This window comes from Dama dama, chromosome 2 (genome assembly GCF_033118175.1).
Source record: "Dama dama isolate Ldn47 chromosome 2, ASM3311817v1, whole genome shotgun sequence".
In the NCBI taxonomy this organism is placed as follows: Eukaryota; Metazoa; Chordata; class Mammalia; order Artiodactyla; family Cervidae; genus Dama; species Dama dama.
The window spans coordinates 7,349,521-7,363,072 of record NC_083682.1 but is presented as its reverse complement, the minus strand read 5'-3'; the positions used below and the strand labels follow the sequence as shown (position 1 = coordinate 7,363,072).

The window sequence follows — 13,552 nt, the reverse complement described above, 5'->3', positions numbered from 1 at the left end:
ACTGGACCACCAAAGAAGTCCCCTAAAAGCATTTTTCAATTTTCTTCTCTTGCTAACTGGTGAGGTGGTAAAAATGACAAACTGCAGAGGACCACTCTGACCTCCTTGCCCTGTTTCTAAGAACCACCTCCTCTTTCACTGCATACTCCTGTTTGCTCCCTCTGAAGCAGCCACCGACTCCCCTGAGAAGTTCTGATGACTGCTCCCCAACGCTGCAGTGTGTGGCTTAAAATCCCTGGCACTGCAGCGATCCTGGAGATCTTGGACTGGCCACTTGGGCTTGAGGACAGACCAGTTAGAGGGGATCTCAGAGGAAACTGGGGCACAGAAAGGGCACTGGCTGCCTCGGACAGACCCTGTTTTCCAGACCAGGAGCACGGGCTTCCTCACTCCGTGTGAGAGTGGAGGCCACAGGAACTGGAGTTCAAGTCAGCAGAATGACAACTTCCTCAGCTTGAAAAGGTCATGCGTTTCTTCCCTTAGAAGCATCCAAAAAAAAGAAGAAGAAGAAGAAGCATTCAGAGCACCATTTCTTAAACTTTAGCCTGGAAAAGTCCCTATAGCAGAAGCTATGGCTTTTCCACTAATCATGTATGGATGTGAGAGCTGGACGAGAAAAAGGCTGAGTGTCAAAGAATTGATGCTTTTTAGCTGTGTTGTTGGAGAAGACTCTTGAGAGATCAAACCAGTCAATCCCAAAGGGAATAAACTCTAGATATCCATTGGAAGGACTGATGCTGAAGCTGAAGCTCCAGTACTTTGGCCACCTGATGTGAAGAACCAACTCATTGGAAAAGACCTTGATGCTGGGAAAGGTTGAAGGCAGGAGGAGAAGGGGGCAACAGAGGATGAGATGGTTAAATGGCATCACCAATTCAATGCACATGAATTTGAGCAAACTCCAGGAGATAATGAAGGACTGGGAAGCCTGGCGTGCTGCAATTCATGGGACACAACTGAGAGTCAGACAAGATTGAGCAACCGAACAACCACAAAAGATCACAGTGAGAGTTTTGTGCAATGCTGGTTCCTAGGCCCCAGCCTCAGCGATTCTGATTCCATCAGTTCAGGGTGGGGCCTGGGACTCTGCCTTTCTAACCCCCTCTAGGAAGTCCTCTTGCTGCTGCTCCATGGACCACGCTGGGATCACCTCTGACCTTACCCACTGTGTTAGTTCGGGTAAAGGCTAAAGAGATGTCAGAATGCAGCACCCCAGGCAGCTGGTCAGCGGTGCTCGCTGAGTCCCTGGGTTCCAGGAGCCTCCTATATCCTCAGCAGTGGCCCCTATTTCCAGCCAACAGTGAGGAAACTCCTCTGAAGCAAGCGATGGGCAATTTGCACACATTTCTTCTGCTCACATGTCGCTAGCAAGAAGCCAAGCAGCAGTCTCCACCGAGGTGAACAGAGCCTCACTCAGTGGCCACGTGCTCAGTGGCCATGCGGTGAGGAGGGAAGAAGGGCAGAATGTTTAGGGTACCGTCTGCCACCTATGATACACGATCCCGTAAACAAGAGATCTGAAGAGCGCACGGGAAGGCTGATGTTGTGGGTCTGGTGAGTCTGGGTGAATCTGAGCTTAGGTGTCTCGTGGGAGACTGTCACAAGCCCCAGGCAGAGCAGGGTAGCAGAGCAACCAGGCTCTAGAGGCAGAGGCCCAGATTCGTGCAGGTGAGCTGTGTAAAGCAGCAGCCGTGCGACCTGGGACGGGTGACACGCTGTCTCTGAGCCAAGGCCACCTCCTGTGTAAACCGTGGTGACTACACTGTGATTGTCTTTATACGGGGCCCCAGTAAATGGCAGGAATCCCAGGCGTTCAGGTCACCATGCGGCGGGGTAGGGGAGGGGGGAGGGCCCTGGTTGATCTCAGACTAGAGTAGGATGTCTGCTCACTTTATTTGCCAATTAAGTGAACCCTTTCAGCTAGTTTTTAATTCCCCCTTGGCAATAGAGATGGTGAAGAAAACAAATGCCCTCGATGGGAGTGGGAGAGGCAGACAGTGCTCCGCTGGAGACCCCAAGAGGGGCCGGGTGAGGGGCTCTCTCAGTGGAAGCGGTAAGAGGGTGTGGGGGGCGGGGGGCAGGGATGTTGTGGTTGGAGTGGCGGATGGAGGTTGGGCGTGCACTTCATTTCACAAGCATTTTTCGGGTTCCTTCAAGCATGGGGCTCCGTGCTGGGAAACGACCAGAAATATGACCCTTGACCTCAAAGAGCACCCAGTCTAATTTGGAAGCTGAGAAGCAAACCCACAACCGTGATTAAGTACAGGCCAAGGCTGTGATCGAGGCATGGGGATGAGCAGAAAGGTCTGGAAACCTCAGGGTCAGTTCTGGGCAGGGGGAGGCGAGCTGAGGAAGGACTTCAGGAGACAGCACGTGGCCCAGGTTGGAGGTGGCTCAGCCCTGGGATGGGGGAGTCAGCCTGCAAGCACTGCCCACTGCTGGCCGAGAGGAAAGGAACCTTCTAGGTGGGAGGCCATGAGAGAGTACGGCTTGTTCAGGGACCTCAAGCAGGACTGGGCTGCTGAGAAGGGAGGGAGAGGAAAGTTGGGGGGCGGGGGGTGGGGTGGGGGCCTTTTCCTGAAGGTGACGGAGTCACTGAAGGATTCTGGACTAGAGGAGGCATAAAGGCTACCCTCAAGTCCTGCACAGAGAGGTTTGAAGGGAAGTGAGGTGGGGAGTGAATGAGGATCTCCTCACTAGAATCCAGGGAGGGTGGTTAGCACCAAGCAGCTCTTAAAGGGGCGAAGTCACAGGATGTGGGGGGAGCGGAATGTCACCAGCACCGCTGGCTCTGAGTTAACTTCTCAGATTCAGGAAGCAAAGGAATCAGGGCACGTGCTGCTGAGAGGCCCGGGCCAGCCTTGGACTTTGTGGGGAGGAGAGGGGCGTGCCAGGGACCCCAGGCTTCCTGGTCCCATGCCATCTCCCCAGCCTTGTCTGATCTGAGCACTGGAGGTGACTTGATAAAGTCACCCTCTGCATCAGACCCACAAGCCGGTGCTCTCAGCTTGGCCTCCAGTCTGGGTAGGTGGGCGGTGGTCCCGCCGGGGAGCTGCCAGAGTCACCCGCCTGGCTCACCCCCAGGAGAGGAGGAGGTACTCGTAGCTAAGGAAGGTGATGGCGTTGACCGGAAAGGCGCGGGCACTGTTGATGGTGAGCCCCCGGAAGAAGACCCCCAGTCCTTCCTGCCGGGCACTGCTCACTATGCAGTCCAGCAGCCCCCCGTAGGCTCTCTGCTTCAGCCCCGCCATCTGCATCCGGGACTTGATCACGTCTAACGGGGTGGCGGCGACCCAGGAGATGATGCCGGCAAAGCCCCCTGCCACCAGCACTGTGCCCGAGCCTAGGGGACAGGAATGGGGAGGTATTCGATGAGGAATGAAACATCCCCCAATCCACAGTCTCCCTGCCCATCCTCCAGGCCACCCCCCTTTCCTCCCTCCTCTCTGTCCCCCACTCTCTGACGCCACTTCACTTACTGGGGTTCTGGCCATCCGGTGTGAATTGGCGACACAGCCATTCATAGGTGACGAAATAGATTCCCAGGGTGGGGGTGTCCCTCAGGGTCAGGGCCCAGGCTCCCCGGAACAGCCCCCGGGGCCCCTCGGCCTGGAAGATGGAGGCGGCACAGTGAACGGGGCCCCGGTACCGGGGTGGGGGGCTCCCCGGCTTCGCCCTGGGCTCTGTCTGGTTTTGTAGCCGGACTTTGATGAGATCAAAAGGAGCCAAGCAGTAGGCCTGTAGGGAAGCAAGCACGAAGGGCCTGGGTGGACCTTTGGACAGGAACAATCTCTCCGAGTCATCTTAACGGGAGGAAGGCAGCGAGCAGACAGGGCAGCATCTTTCTGCAGGACCTCGTGGGCTTCCATGACCACTCTCAGCCTCTCTCACACTCAGTGGGGAATGGGCTATAGCCCCCTCCCTTACCATCAGACCCATGACAGCAAGGAGCCCTGCCCCTCCCCTCGGCCAAACTTGCTGACACACCCATGGCACTAAAGAGTTCCCTAGTGGGCCAGTGCTTAGGACTTGGTGGTTTCATTGCCATGGCTGGGGCCCCCCAAAAAAACAAAAAGAGAATTCCGTCTGTGCCCACAAAACAGCAGGGGATGGACCCCTCCCCACGGATAAAGAGGTCACCTCGATAGTGTTGGGGACTCAACTTCAAAGACTCCTCCGGCCTCACCCCCTGCCAGATGCCTCTCAGAGGCCCCTGGGTGGGGAAATGCGCCTCACAAAGCCCCAGACTCTAGCGTCCCAAGAAGGTGGGTGACAGGGTGGGATCTGAGGGTCCTCGAACACGATGGCTGAGGCGGATGAGACAGATCTGGGGTAACATTGGTGCTGGAGGGAAGGGAGGGGCCAAGGTGTGAATCAGGGATGCAACCAGGGCAAGTTCAGGTGAGGACTGAGGTCCCAGCTGAGGTTAGCACATCATTTCTGGACTTGGGTGTTTTTTGTTTTTCTTTCGTGGAAGGCACACAAAGTCCTCAGCCCTGGAGATGGCTGATGGCAGGCGGCGGAGGGTTGGCTATGGTGGTGACCTTTAGAGGGTGGCAGCTGGCTTACTTCCTCCCCCGCAGGAAGGGCAGTGGGCTGGGGTCCCTTCCTATGAGAAGGTGCTGTGATGTCACCCTCCCAGCAGAGCCCAAGGGCCGTACTGAGCTGAGGGCTTCACCTGGGGGTGTAGACATGGCTGGGCCAAAGGCAGTGTGGCAGGGAGGGGTGGGCTCTGGTCCCTGCCATCCCCACCCTGTGCCCACAGGGGCCAGAGGGATATCACACACTGTACCAGCCTTAGCTGAGTCAAACGCAACTTTTGTACACAAGAGGTGGTCATTCCTTGCTTTATGCTAACCAGAGTCTTCCTCCCCGTCACCATGCAAAATATACATTTTCTGCTCTAAGGTGGAAATCAGAGCCTTGGGCTTGCTGGTAAATGGAGCTTCATGTGGTCCCTGGACCCTGTCCCCATCAGTGACCTGACCGTCCCCAGTTCTGCCATCTGTTCTGCTTTCTGAGGAACCAGAGAGCAGGCGGATGGAGGAGCTGAGCCCAGCTGAACCTAAATCAGGCCACTTGACCTGGGGGCTCACTCTCTTTCCTGTTTTTTGGGGTGCAGGTCTCAGAGTTTGGGAAATATGCAGGCATGAGCCCCGCACTAGGGGCAGAAGCAAAGCCAGGACCTTTCGGGTCTCATGAATTATTAATTCACTGAATGAGCCCCTGACTCTGTTCTTTGTCCTTGCTCTCTGCCCTGAAGTGGACAGAGCATCAGGGCAGGTGTCAAGTAGAGGGTGACCTGGGGTACTAGCTGGGGGGTGGGGTACAGCTGGGTGCACGCCCTCCAGCCTCTGCACCCAGCCCCACCTTTAGCTGGGGTTCCCTCCACCCCACCCCTCAAAACCCAGTACTCGAGCACTGAGAACAAAGACCAGAACCAAATGGTTAGTCACTTAATAATTAACACCCTGGACCTCTCCCAGCGAGATCTGTGAATGGGTCACAGGTGAGGATCAGAGATGGCAACAGACCCCCCCGAGGTGGGCACCAACGGCTGTCTTCTTGGCACTGTCCCCCCCTCACCCCAGCTTTCTCTCCCCTTTGCCCCTTCTGTTCTCCATGACTCTCCCCTCCAGACCTGCAGCCTAGAAGGCCGCCACTCAGCCAGGCCAGGTCCCAGAAGCAGGCCTTTGCCCACCACTCCTCATGTTCCCCTTGAGAAGGCTGGGGATCTGCGGCTGTGGGTCACCAGAGGCGGGTTGGAGGGAAAGGAGTGAACTGATCATCACTATGCAAGTGTGTGTGTGTGTGTGTGTGCGCGCCTGTGCACCCCCTCACCTGCAGGAACCCCCCGGTGCAGCCGGCTATGAAGACGTGCGTGTAGCTGGGCGGCTGGGCCCGCCGTTCCTGGTGGGAGGTGGCTGTCAGCGCCAGCAGGGCGTTGCTGTAGACCCCAAACAGGACGGAGTTGACCACAGATATGCTGGCGATGGGGAAACTCATCCCCTTGAAGAAGCCCAGGAGCTGCAGAGACATGGTGTGAGCTGGCTGGGGGCTCTGGGAGCCTCCCCTTGGCCCCCTCCAGGCCTGGCACGGCCTCCTCTGGCTGGAAACCACTCCTGAGTCCAGCCACAGGCAGGTGGAGGCCAGCAAAGGCTGGGTATGGCCTCAGCTCCACTTTGGGGGGCGTGAAGCTACTGCTCAGCCCACTCCTGGTGGCCCCAGACTTGGGTCTTGTTTCTCTCTTCCAGGGGGCAGAGCCCTGCTGGGGGAGAAGGAAGCTGGCCCTGACCCCCAGAGGCCTCCTGCCCCCAAACCCCCCAACGCAGGCCACCCACCGACTCATGGCGGTAAGTCTTGACCATACAGTCGACGATGCCCCGGTATGTGGTCTGGGTCTGCAGCCGCACCTGGACAGGGAGAACAGAGCAGGCAGGCAGGCCGGGCGTCCAGCCAGCCCGGCCCTCGGGCCCTTCGAGCGGGACCCCAGCAGGGAGGGAGAGGCAGGGAGAACCTCCACAAGCCAGGCCCTGCTCTCTCCCTGATGTCTGCTTCAGCCGACATCTCTCCTTTCTTGGCGCCTCCCCTAGACTCACCTTCACAGTATCAAAGGGGTGTCCCAGGACCAAGCCCAGAGCTCCTGTGGGGATGATAAGGTGCTAGGAGTGAGGCCCCTCGGGCTGGGCTGAGGAAGCCAGGGTGTGCCAGAGGGGAGCGGGATTCAGGCCAGAGGAAGGGGGACAGGGCCCACCTTGCCAGACTCCAAAGAAATGCCAGTTGCCCCCTGGCACCTTCCTCCGTGCCAGGCACTGGGCAGGGAAGGTGTGGGGAGCAGAGAGAGCGAGCCTGGCCCTGCCTGGAGGACACACACGCGGAGGGGAGGAGCCAACCCCAGACACACAGGGTCTTCACCCGTCTGGACTTGACACCCAAGCAGTCTGCTGACTCGTCTAACTTGGGGACTGCAGGGCTCTGGCCTCCCTTCGGCTCACAGCTGCTGTCGAGGGCAGGGCCTTGGTCCAGCCCCTCCCTCCCAGTCCTCTGCTGCCCTGGCAGTGCAGAGTCAGGGGCCTTGAGAGGATGCCTGCTGGCACCAGGGGGGCCCAGCCCCCCCCCAGCATCTCCCCACCTCCTGGTCCTGCCCTACTTAGCAGAAGCTGGTCCTAGAGCTTTGGGGAGGTCACAACCCCGGAAGGCGAGTTCTGATGTCTCTTTCTCTTAAAGAGGAATGTCACTCAGATGCTGGGCCAGGGTGACAGTGCAGCTGGCCTCAGGGCTCACAGCCCATTGCCAGGTAGGACAGAGGTCCTAAGCAGAATGCAGGACAGCGGGTGATGTCAAAGGTGAACTGTCCTTCTGAGCCCTGGGGAATGGAGCTGGCAGTGCAGGTGAGTCTGGGAGAGCACTCACCGTGGCCCCACCCCTGACAGGTGTCCAGGTTGGGTGGGGGGGCAGCCTGGGGCTCGGCAGTAGCCCCCGCCTACTGCACCTTCCTCTCCTCACCCCCTCAGGCAACTCCCAGGAGGCCCAGGGACGGCTGGTTCTGGGCACTCCCAGGCCACCGGGACTTTGAATTCAGCTCCTCTCAGGTCACCCACCTTCCCCAGGAAGAGTGACCTGCAATTGGCATTGATATGACAGAGGGAAGGAAAGTGTCTCACCGGAGATCCAGCCGGCCACAAACTCCTCCGCGGGCATGTCTGGCAGGGGTGGGCACAGGTGGCTCCAGCAGAGGAGACGCTGGTGAAAGTGTAATTCCACCCTCCCCGGACCCTGGACTGATAATCTGCTACTAATGTTTAACCCCGGGTGAGGGCCGGGTGCCAAGACCTCAGGGGACCAGGATGGGAAGCCAACCAGCTCTAGAGATGTGCAGAGTGTGAGATCTCATGGGGCAGGGAGGATGGCCCACCGTGGCCTGAGCCCCCTGACAGCCAGCGAGGGCCTCGCGGTGTGACCAGGCCCAGCAGCTGGGCTCGGGCGCTGGGGGGGGTCCCTCCGGGGCTGCCTCAGTGGACAAGGATCTAAGGAGCCACCCCTCACCCCGGCCCAACTCCTGCTCATCCCCCAGCCCTGCAGAGCAGGCTGCTCACCCCAGCCGGGGTAGGTGGGGCCTGGCCACCAGGAGCCAGGCCCAGCCAAAAGGAGTGACTCACCAGGGCCGGAAGCCGCCTTCTCCAAGGGTTGTTTACCACGGACTCCTCAGCATGTGTCAGAAACAGCCTCCCTCGCCTCCTCCTCCCAGAGCCTCTTTCCCAGGGGAGAGCTGGGGACTTGGTGTATAAAGGGTGGTGTGTCTCTCTGCCTGGGGTGACCAGGCTATGATACCCACTTCTCTGTAGACAACAGCCCAAGCCAACGGGCCAGGGACCGGAATCGCTGTCTTCCTCTCTGCTTCCTTAGTTCCCTGCTGCCAGTTCACTAAACGAATGGTCACTCCAGTCACCCTCTTGCTCTGTTACGAGCTGTGCCGTGCTAAGTCACTTTAGTCGTGTCTGACTCTTTGTGACCCCGTGGACTGTAGCCCGCCAGCCTTCTTTGTCCATGGGGTTTTCCAGGCAAGAATATTGGAGTGGGTTGCCATTTCCTCCTCCAGGGGATCTTCCCAACCCAGGGATCCAACCAGCTCTTAGTTCTCCTGCACTGGCAGGCAGGTTCAAAAGACACATGCTTTGTTTTGAAAATGCTATTTTGTATCATTTAAAACTGTGTTGCCACTTGAAAAACGTGTTGCCACTTGGCCATACACCAGCTACTAACACAGCATTGTGAGTCAGCTATGCTGCTGTTGTTCAGTCCGTAAGACCTGTCCCACTCTTTGTGACCCCATGGACTGCAGCACGCGAGGCTTCCCCGTCCTTCACCAACTCCCTGAGTTTACTCAAACCCATGCCCATCGAGTCAATGATGCCATCCAGCCATCTCATCCTCTGTCGTCCCCTTCTCCTCCTGCCCCCGATCCCTCCCAGCATCAGGGTCTTTTCCAATGAGTCAACTCTTCGCATGAGGTGAACTATACTTCAACTTAAAGATTTGTGTTGCCTCTCTTTATAAATCGGATGATTGCTCGTCGGTCGTGTTTTCTCTGTGTCTGGTACTTTGATTTTTTCCTACTCTGTCATCTCTCTCTGCCCCACAAGGGGAGACATGTGCATGGAGTGAAAGAAGCTCAGGGTTTGGCATCTTCTAAACTGAGTTCCAGGGGCTTCCCTGGTGGCTCAGAGGTTAAAGCGTCTGCCCGCAATGGAGGAGACCTGGGTTCAATCCCTGGGTTGGGAAGATCCCCTGGAGAAGGAAATGGGAACCCACTTCAGTATTCTTGGCTGGAGAATCCCATGGATGGAGAAGCCTGGTGAGCTACAGTCCACGGGGTTGCAAAGAGTCAGACATGACTGAGCGACTTCACTTCACTTCACTTCACACTGAGTTCCAGTCTCAGCTACCCTGGCCAGCAAGGTGATCTGTCCAGGCACAAGCATTTTGAGGATCTCTTGTCTCACGTCATTTGGGAGGCTTGGGAGGTCATCAAGGGGGTTTCCAGGTGTTGGTGTTGTTGACAAAAATAATCAACAACAATCTACAATAAGAATTGAAAAGAGTTTTATTTGAGCCAAACTGAGGAATATACCCCAGAACACAGCCTCAGATAACCCTGAGGAACAGCTCTGGAGAAGCATGGTTTTCAGCACAGTTTTATGTCTGATCAGAAAAAGATTCGTCTAGTCTTTGTTTGGTTTTTTTCAGTAATCAGCTATGGATGTGAGAGTTGGACCATAAAGAAGGCTGAGTGCTGAAGAATTGATGCTTTTGAACTGTGGTGTTGGAGAAGACTCCTGAGAGTCCCTTGGACAACAGGGAGATCAAACCAGTCCATCCTAGAGGAAATCAACCCTGGATATTCATTGAAAGGACTGATGCTGAGGCTGAAACTCCAATACTTTGGCCATCTGATGCAAACAACTGACTCACTGGAAAAGACCCTAATGCTGGGGAAGATTGAGGGCAAGAGGAGAAGGGGGTGACAGAGGATAAAATGGTTGGATGCCATCACTGACTGAATGGACATGAGTTTGAGCACACTCTGAGAGATAGTGAGTGACAGAGAAGCCTGGCTTCTGCTCTGCTGGACTGCTCTGCTGCACTTCATGAGGTCGCAAAGAGTCAGACAAGACTTAACAACTGAACAAGAACAAAGAACATCAAGGAAATCAATGATTTAGTCCTGCAAAGTTTCAGAAAAACAAATCAGCACAAACATAGCAAGCCAGTATGGCCTTGGTGCCTGGGAAGGGTGTCTTATCATTGAAGAAGCATTTCATCTTTATTTTTAAGATAGTCATCTTTTTTTGTTTTTTTTTTCCGGCTGCCCAGCATGTGGGATCTTAGTTCCCTGACCAGGGATCGAAACCGCGCCCCATGCAGTGGAAGCCCACAGTCTTAACCACTAGACTGTCAGGGAAGTCCCTTTTCATGGACATTCTTTACTTCTGGTCAATAATTACAGCAGATCTACTGTGTATGTTTGATAGGCCACAAATAGGCTGTTCTAATTAGCATCAAATTCAAGTTAACTCATGTATAAGCCAGAATGACTTCCCCACATCTCAATAAATGAATATTCCTTTTGTCAGTGTCCCCACATCAGGACCACATCATCCAGGGTCATGTTTCTGTCTGTTAATCTCATGTGTATTCCTATGTGGTAAGCCTGGAAGACAGCAGCAGTGGGGCAGACCCATGGAGGCAGGCAAGGTGCTGACCGCAAGTTTGACTGCAAACCCAGAGGAATATGGCATTAGGAGAGCTTGGGGGCACTCCGATGGAACACATGCTTCACATCAACAAACATGAAATATTCTGTCAGATTTCTATTCTCAGGAATGTTGGGCAGTTGGGGCCTGGGGGTGGAGGTTGAGGAGAAAGGGATCTTCGCTCAAGGGCACAGAGACCCTGGGCTCAGGTGTCACTGCCCAGACAAAGCTGTGATGGCCCCAAAGGCAGCCCCAATCCCTGGAGTTGCCTGGACACCTCCCTTTCTCTCTACGTCACCACTGTTCCATGGGGAAACGCGTTCATAGTACCTCCAAAACAGACACTGAATCCAATCCCTCGCTGGCTCCCCCACTGCTTCTGCCCTGGCCCCAAACCACCATCACCGCCACTTGGATACCTGCCCGCAGCTGGCCTCCCTGCCCCTGCTCCATCCCTTCCACTTCCCCTTCCAGTCTGTCCTCCACCAGCAGCCCGATGATGCAACTGAAATTGAAGTAGACCATATCTCTCCCCTGCTCCACACCCTGCAATGGCCTCATCCTGCTCAGAGTCAAAACTGAAGCCTCGGGGACTTCCCCGGTGGTCCAGTGGCTATGAATCCACCATCCAGTGCAGGGGGCCCGGGTTTGATCCCTGGTCAGGAAACCAGATACCACATGCCACAACTGAGACCCGTACAGCCAAATAAATAAATCTTTAAAAACAAAACAAAGCCTTCCAGGCACTTCCCTGGTGGTCCAGTGGTTAAGGCTCTATGCTTCCACCCCACGGGCCACTAAGATTCCCTCCATATGCCTTGCATTGCAGCAAAAAAGAGAAACCCAAGGCCTTCCTAGGCTCTAGGGCACTTCTGGCCACACTGGCTTCCTTCTCTTCTCCCAATAGCATCCTGCCTCCATCTTTCACACCACTGCTCCCGCCCCCAGTTGGCCTCCTCTTGCTGGGCTAAGACATCACCTACGCAGTGAGTTGGCCCTGACTGGCTGGGTGAAGGTTGTCGTCTGCCCCACCTACCCAGCATTCCTGGTGCCCCTTCCCTAGCCCAACCCTCTCTTTCACTTGTCAGCTTCTGACGCTCTAAGCCATTAACTTGTCTGTCTGGGCAGGGATCACTGGCTGTTTTGTTCCCTCATGTTATCTTAAAGGCTTAGAACTATGTGTGGTACAGAGTAGGCAATGAATGAGATATGAATGAGTGGACAAGTCAGGGAAGAGCATTAGATAGCCCTGGGTCTCCAGTTCTCTCTCCCTATTTCCAAAGGGCCCCAAAGAATGTAAAGTTCCCAAACACCCCCTACCTGCCCCTTCAGATCTCCTCCAGCTCTTAGTTTCCCATCTGCCCGAGGACCAGTCCTGATGGTGCTTCTCCTCTCCTGCAGCTGCCAAAGCAGAATGCTTTCCTCCCCCACCACTTTCTCGTGGGTGGACAGGTTCTAGGGAGCAGGGTTCCATCTCCAACCTCCTCCCCCTGGAACTATCCTGGGCTCCTTGGGCTGCCCCCAGAGACCTTCCCGAGCCCTGGTCCCTCACAGACAGCTGGGCTGTAATCCTAGTTTTGCAGTTTGTTCTCTCCTGAGTGATGCTGGATGATCCCTCTGTGGGCCTTTACTGTTTGCAAAAGTCAGGGACCAGCCCAGCAGATTGCTGAATCCAAGGCCTCTTGGCTGTGAAGGCCATAAGGCTGCCTGTCCCTTCAGAATGGGCCCCACTCTGTCCTCTAAGCCCACCACACGTCCCCAGCTCAAGGGAGACCCACAGCCACTCCCCAGGGCCTTACAGAAGGGCCGCCGCACCCCTGGCTAGCTCGTCTCCAATTCTCCAGCAAGGTCCACCAGGTTAACCCTTGGCCTGGCAAAGCAGAGCTCAGGTCTTGACATTCTCTAGCTCACAACCTCCAAAGTGGCTTCACTGCCTGCCAACACCCCACCTCCGTGCCCCCCCCCCCCACACACATACTTCTACTCCTGGTGTTCATGCCATCCGTGACCCCCGCTGGGTGCCACCCACCTTCCCACCTGCTGTGCTGTTTGCTCAGGCCTTCCCTGCTGTCCTAACCTTGCTCCTGCAGCTCTCACTACCTGGAACGCTTTTAGGAATCTCTTCCAGCACCTCTCCTCGCTGGACCTCTCTGGGTTCGTCTCTTCACCACCACCACACATACTGCCAGACATCAGCTTTGTTACTGAACCTTCTGATCCTGTTTTCTCATGAAATGGAAATCTGATGCTCACCTCTTAGTGTCTTAGAAAGATTATAGCACTTAGAAAAGGATCTGGCATGCTTTCTATGCTCCACAAACAGCAGCTACCATTATTCTTATCAGCACTCACAGGGTCCCTGAGGTTGACATGAGGAAACACACATGAAAGGGCCTAGCACACAGTAGGTGCTCAGGAATTGAGGACCTGCTCTTCCTGCTTTTGACACTCTTTGGCTCTTAAGGCAATTCTGTCACCTTATGGGGCTTTACGGGCTTCCCCAGGTGGTGCAACTTGGGACTTCCCTGGCAGTTCAGTGGTAAAGATTCTGCCTTCCAATGCAGAGGGGGTGGATTCGGTCTCTAGTTAGGGAACCAGATCCAGCATGCCACAGGGTGCAGCTTTAACATTTTTAAAATAAATAAACGCAACATTGTAAATCAACTATACTTCAATTTTTAAAAAATTTTAATGCAAAAACAAAAAACCATGCATCTTTCTTGGTGTTCTCTCTCCTCTCTCCCTCCAGTTCCCAGTGAAACCATAACATAACCTTCCAGAGGGCAGGAGCTGTGTCT

General features: G+C 55.4%; 1 protein-coding gene and 1 long non-coding RNA gene across 7 annotated transcripts; one reads left to right on the top strand and one right to left on the bottom strand.

Moving 5' to 3' along the window:
- Positions 1-1,880: 1,880 nt before the first annotated feature.
- SLC25A45 (solute carrier family 25 member 45) lies at positions 1,881-8,308 on the bottom strand. 6 transcript variants are annotated; one of them, XM_061163896.1, is made up of 7 exons: positions 8,160-8,308; positions 7,414-7,620; positions 6,600-6,643; positions 6,342-6,413; positions 5,842-6,027; positions 3,480-3,738; positions 1,881-3,343 (listed from the first exon to the last, which is right to left on the bottom strand). In XM_061163896.1, the coding sequence occupies exons 4-7, from the start codon at positions 6,366-6,368 to the stop codon at positions 3,075-3,077; spliced, it is 741 nt and encodes a 246-aa protein (XP_061019879.1). In that variant the 5' UTR covers positions 6,369-6,413; positions 6,600-6,643; positions 7,414-7,620; positions 8,160-8,308; the 3' UTR covers positions 1,881-3,074. The 6 variants fall into 6 exon arrangements, with proteins under 6 accessions (XP_061019879.1, XP_061019883.1, XP_061019869.1 ...); XM_061163900.1 differs by lacking the exon at positions 7,414-7,620 and having other exon boundaries at positions 6,600-6,688; XM_061163886.1 differs by lacking the exon at positions 7,414-7,620.
- On the top strand, positions 7,134-10,658 carry LOC133071307 (uncharacterized). The gene is made up of 2 exons (XR_009696401.1): positions 7,134-7,391; positions 9,748-10,658. It is a non-coding gene; the product is annotated as an uncharacterized LOC133071307 (long non-coding RNA).
- The last annotated feature ends 2,894 nt before the right edge of the window (positions 10,659-13,552 follow it).

Excerpts from the sequence above, each read along its gene's own strand:
- SLC25A45 (XM_061163877.1), bottom strand. The coding sequence starts at position 7,701 with ATGCCCGCGGAGGAGTTTGTGGCCGGCTGGATCTCCG. Across the intron at positions 6,028-6,341 it reads AGACTTACCGCCATGAGTCG|CTCCTGGGCTTCTTCAAGGG; the intron begins GTGGGTGGCCTG and ends ATGTCTCTGCAG. Across the intron at positions 3,344-3,479 it reads ACCGGATGGCCAGAACCCCA|GCTCGGGCACAGTGCTGGTG; the intron begins GTAAGTGAAGTG and ends CCTGTCCCCTAG.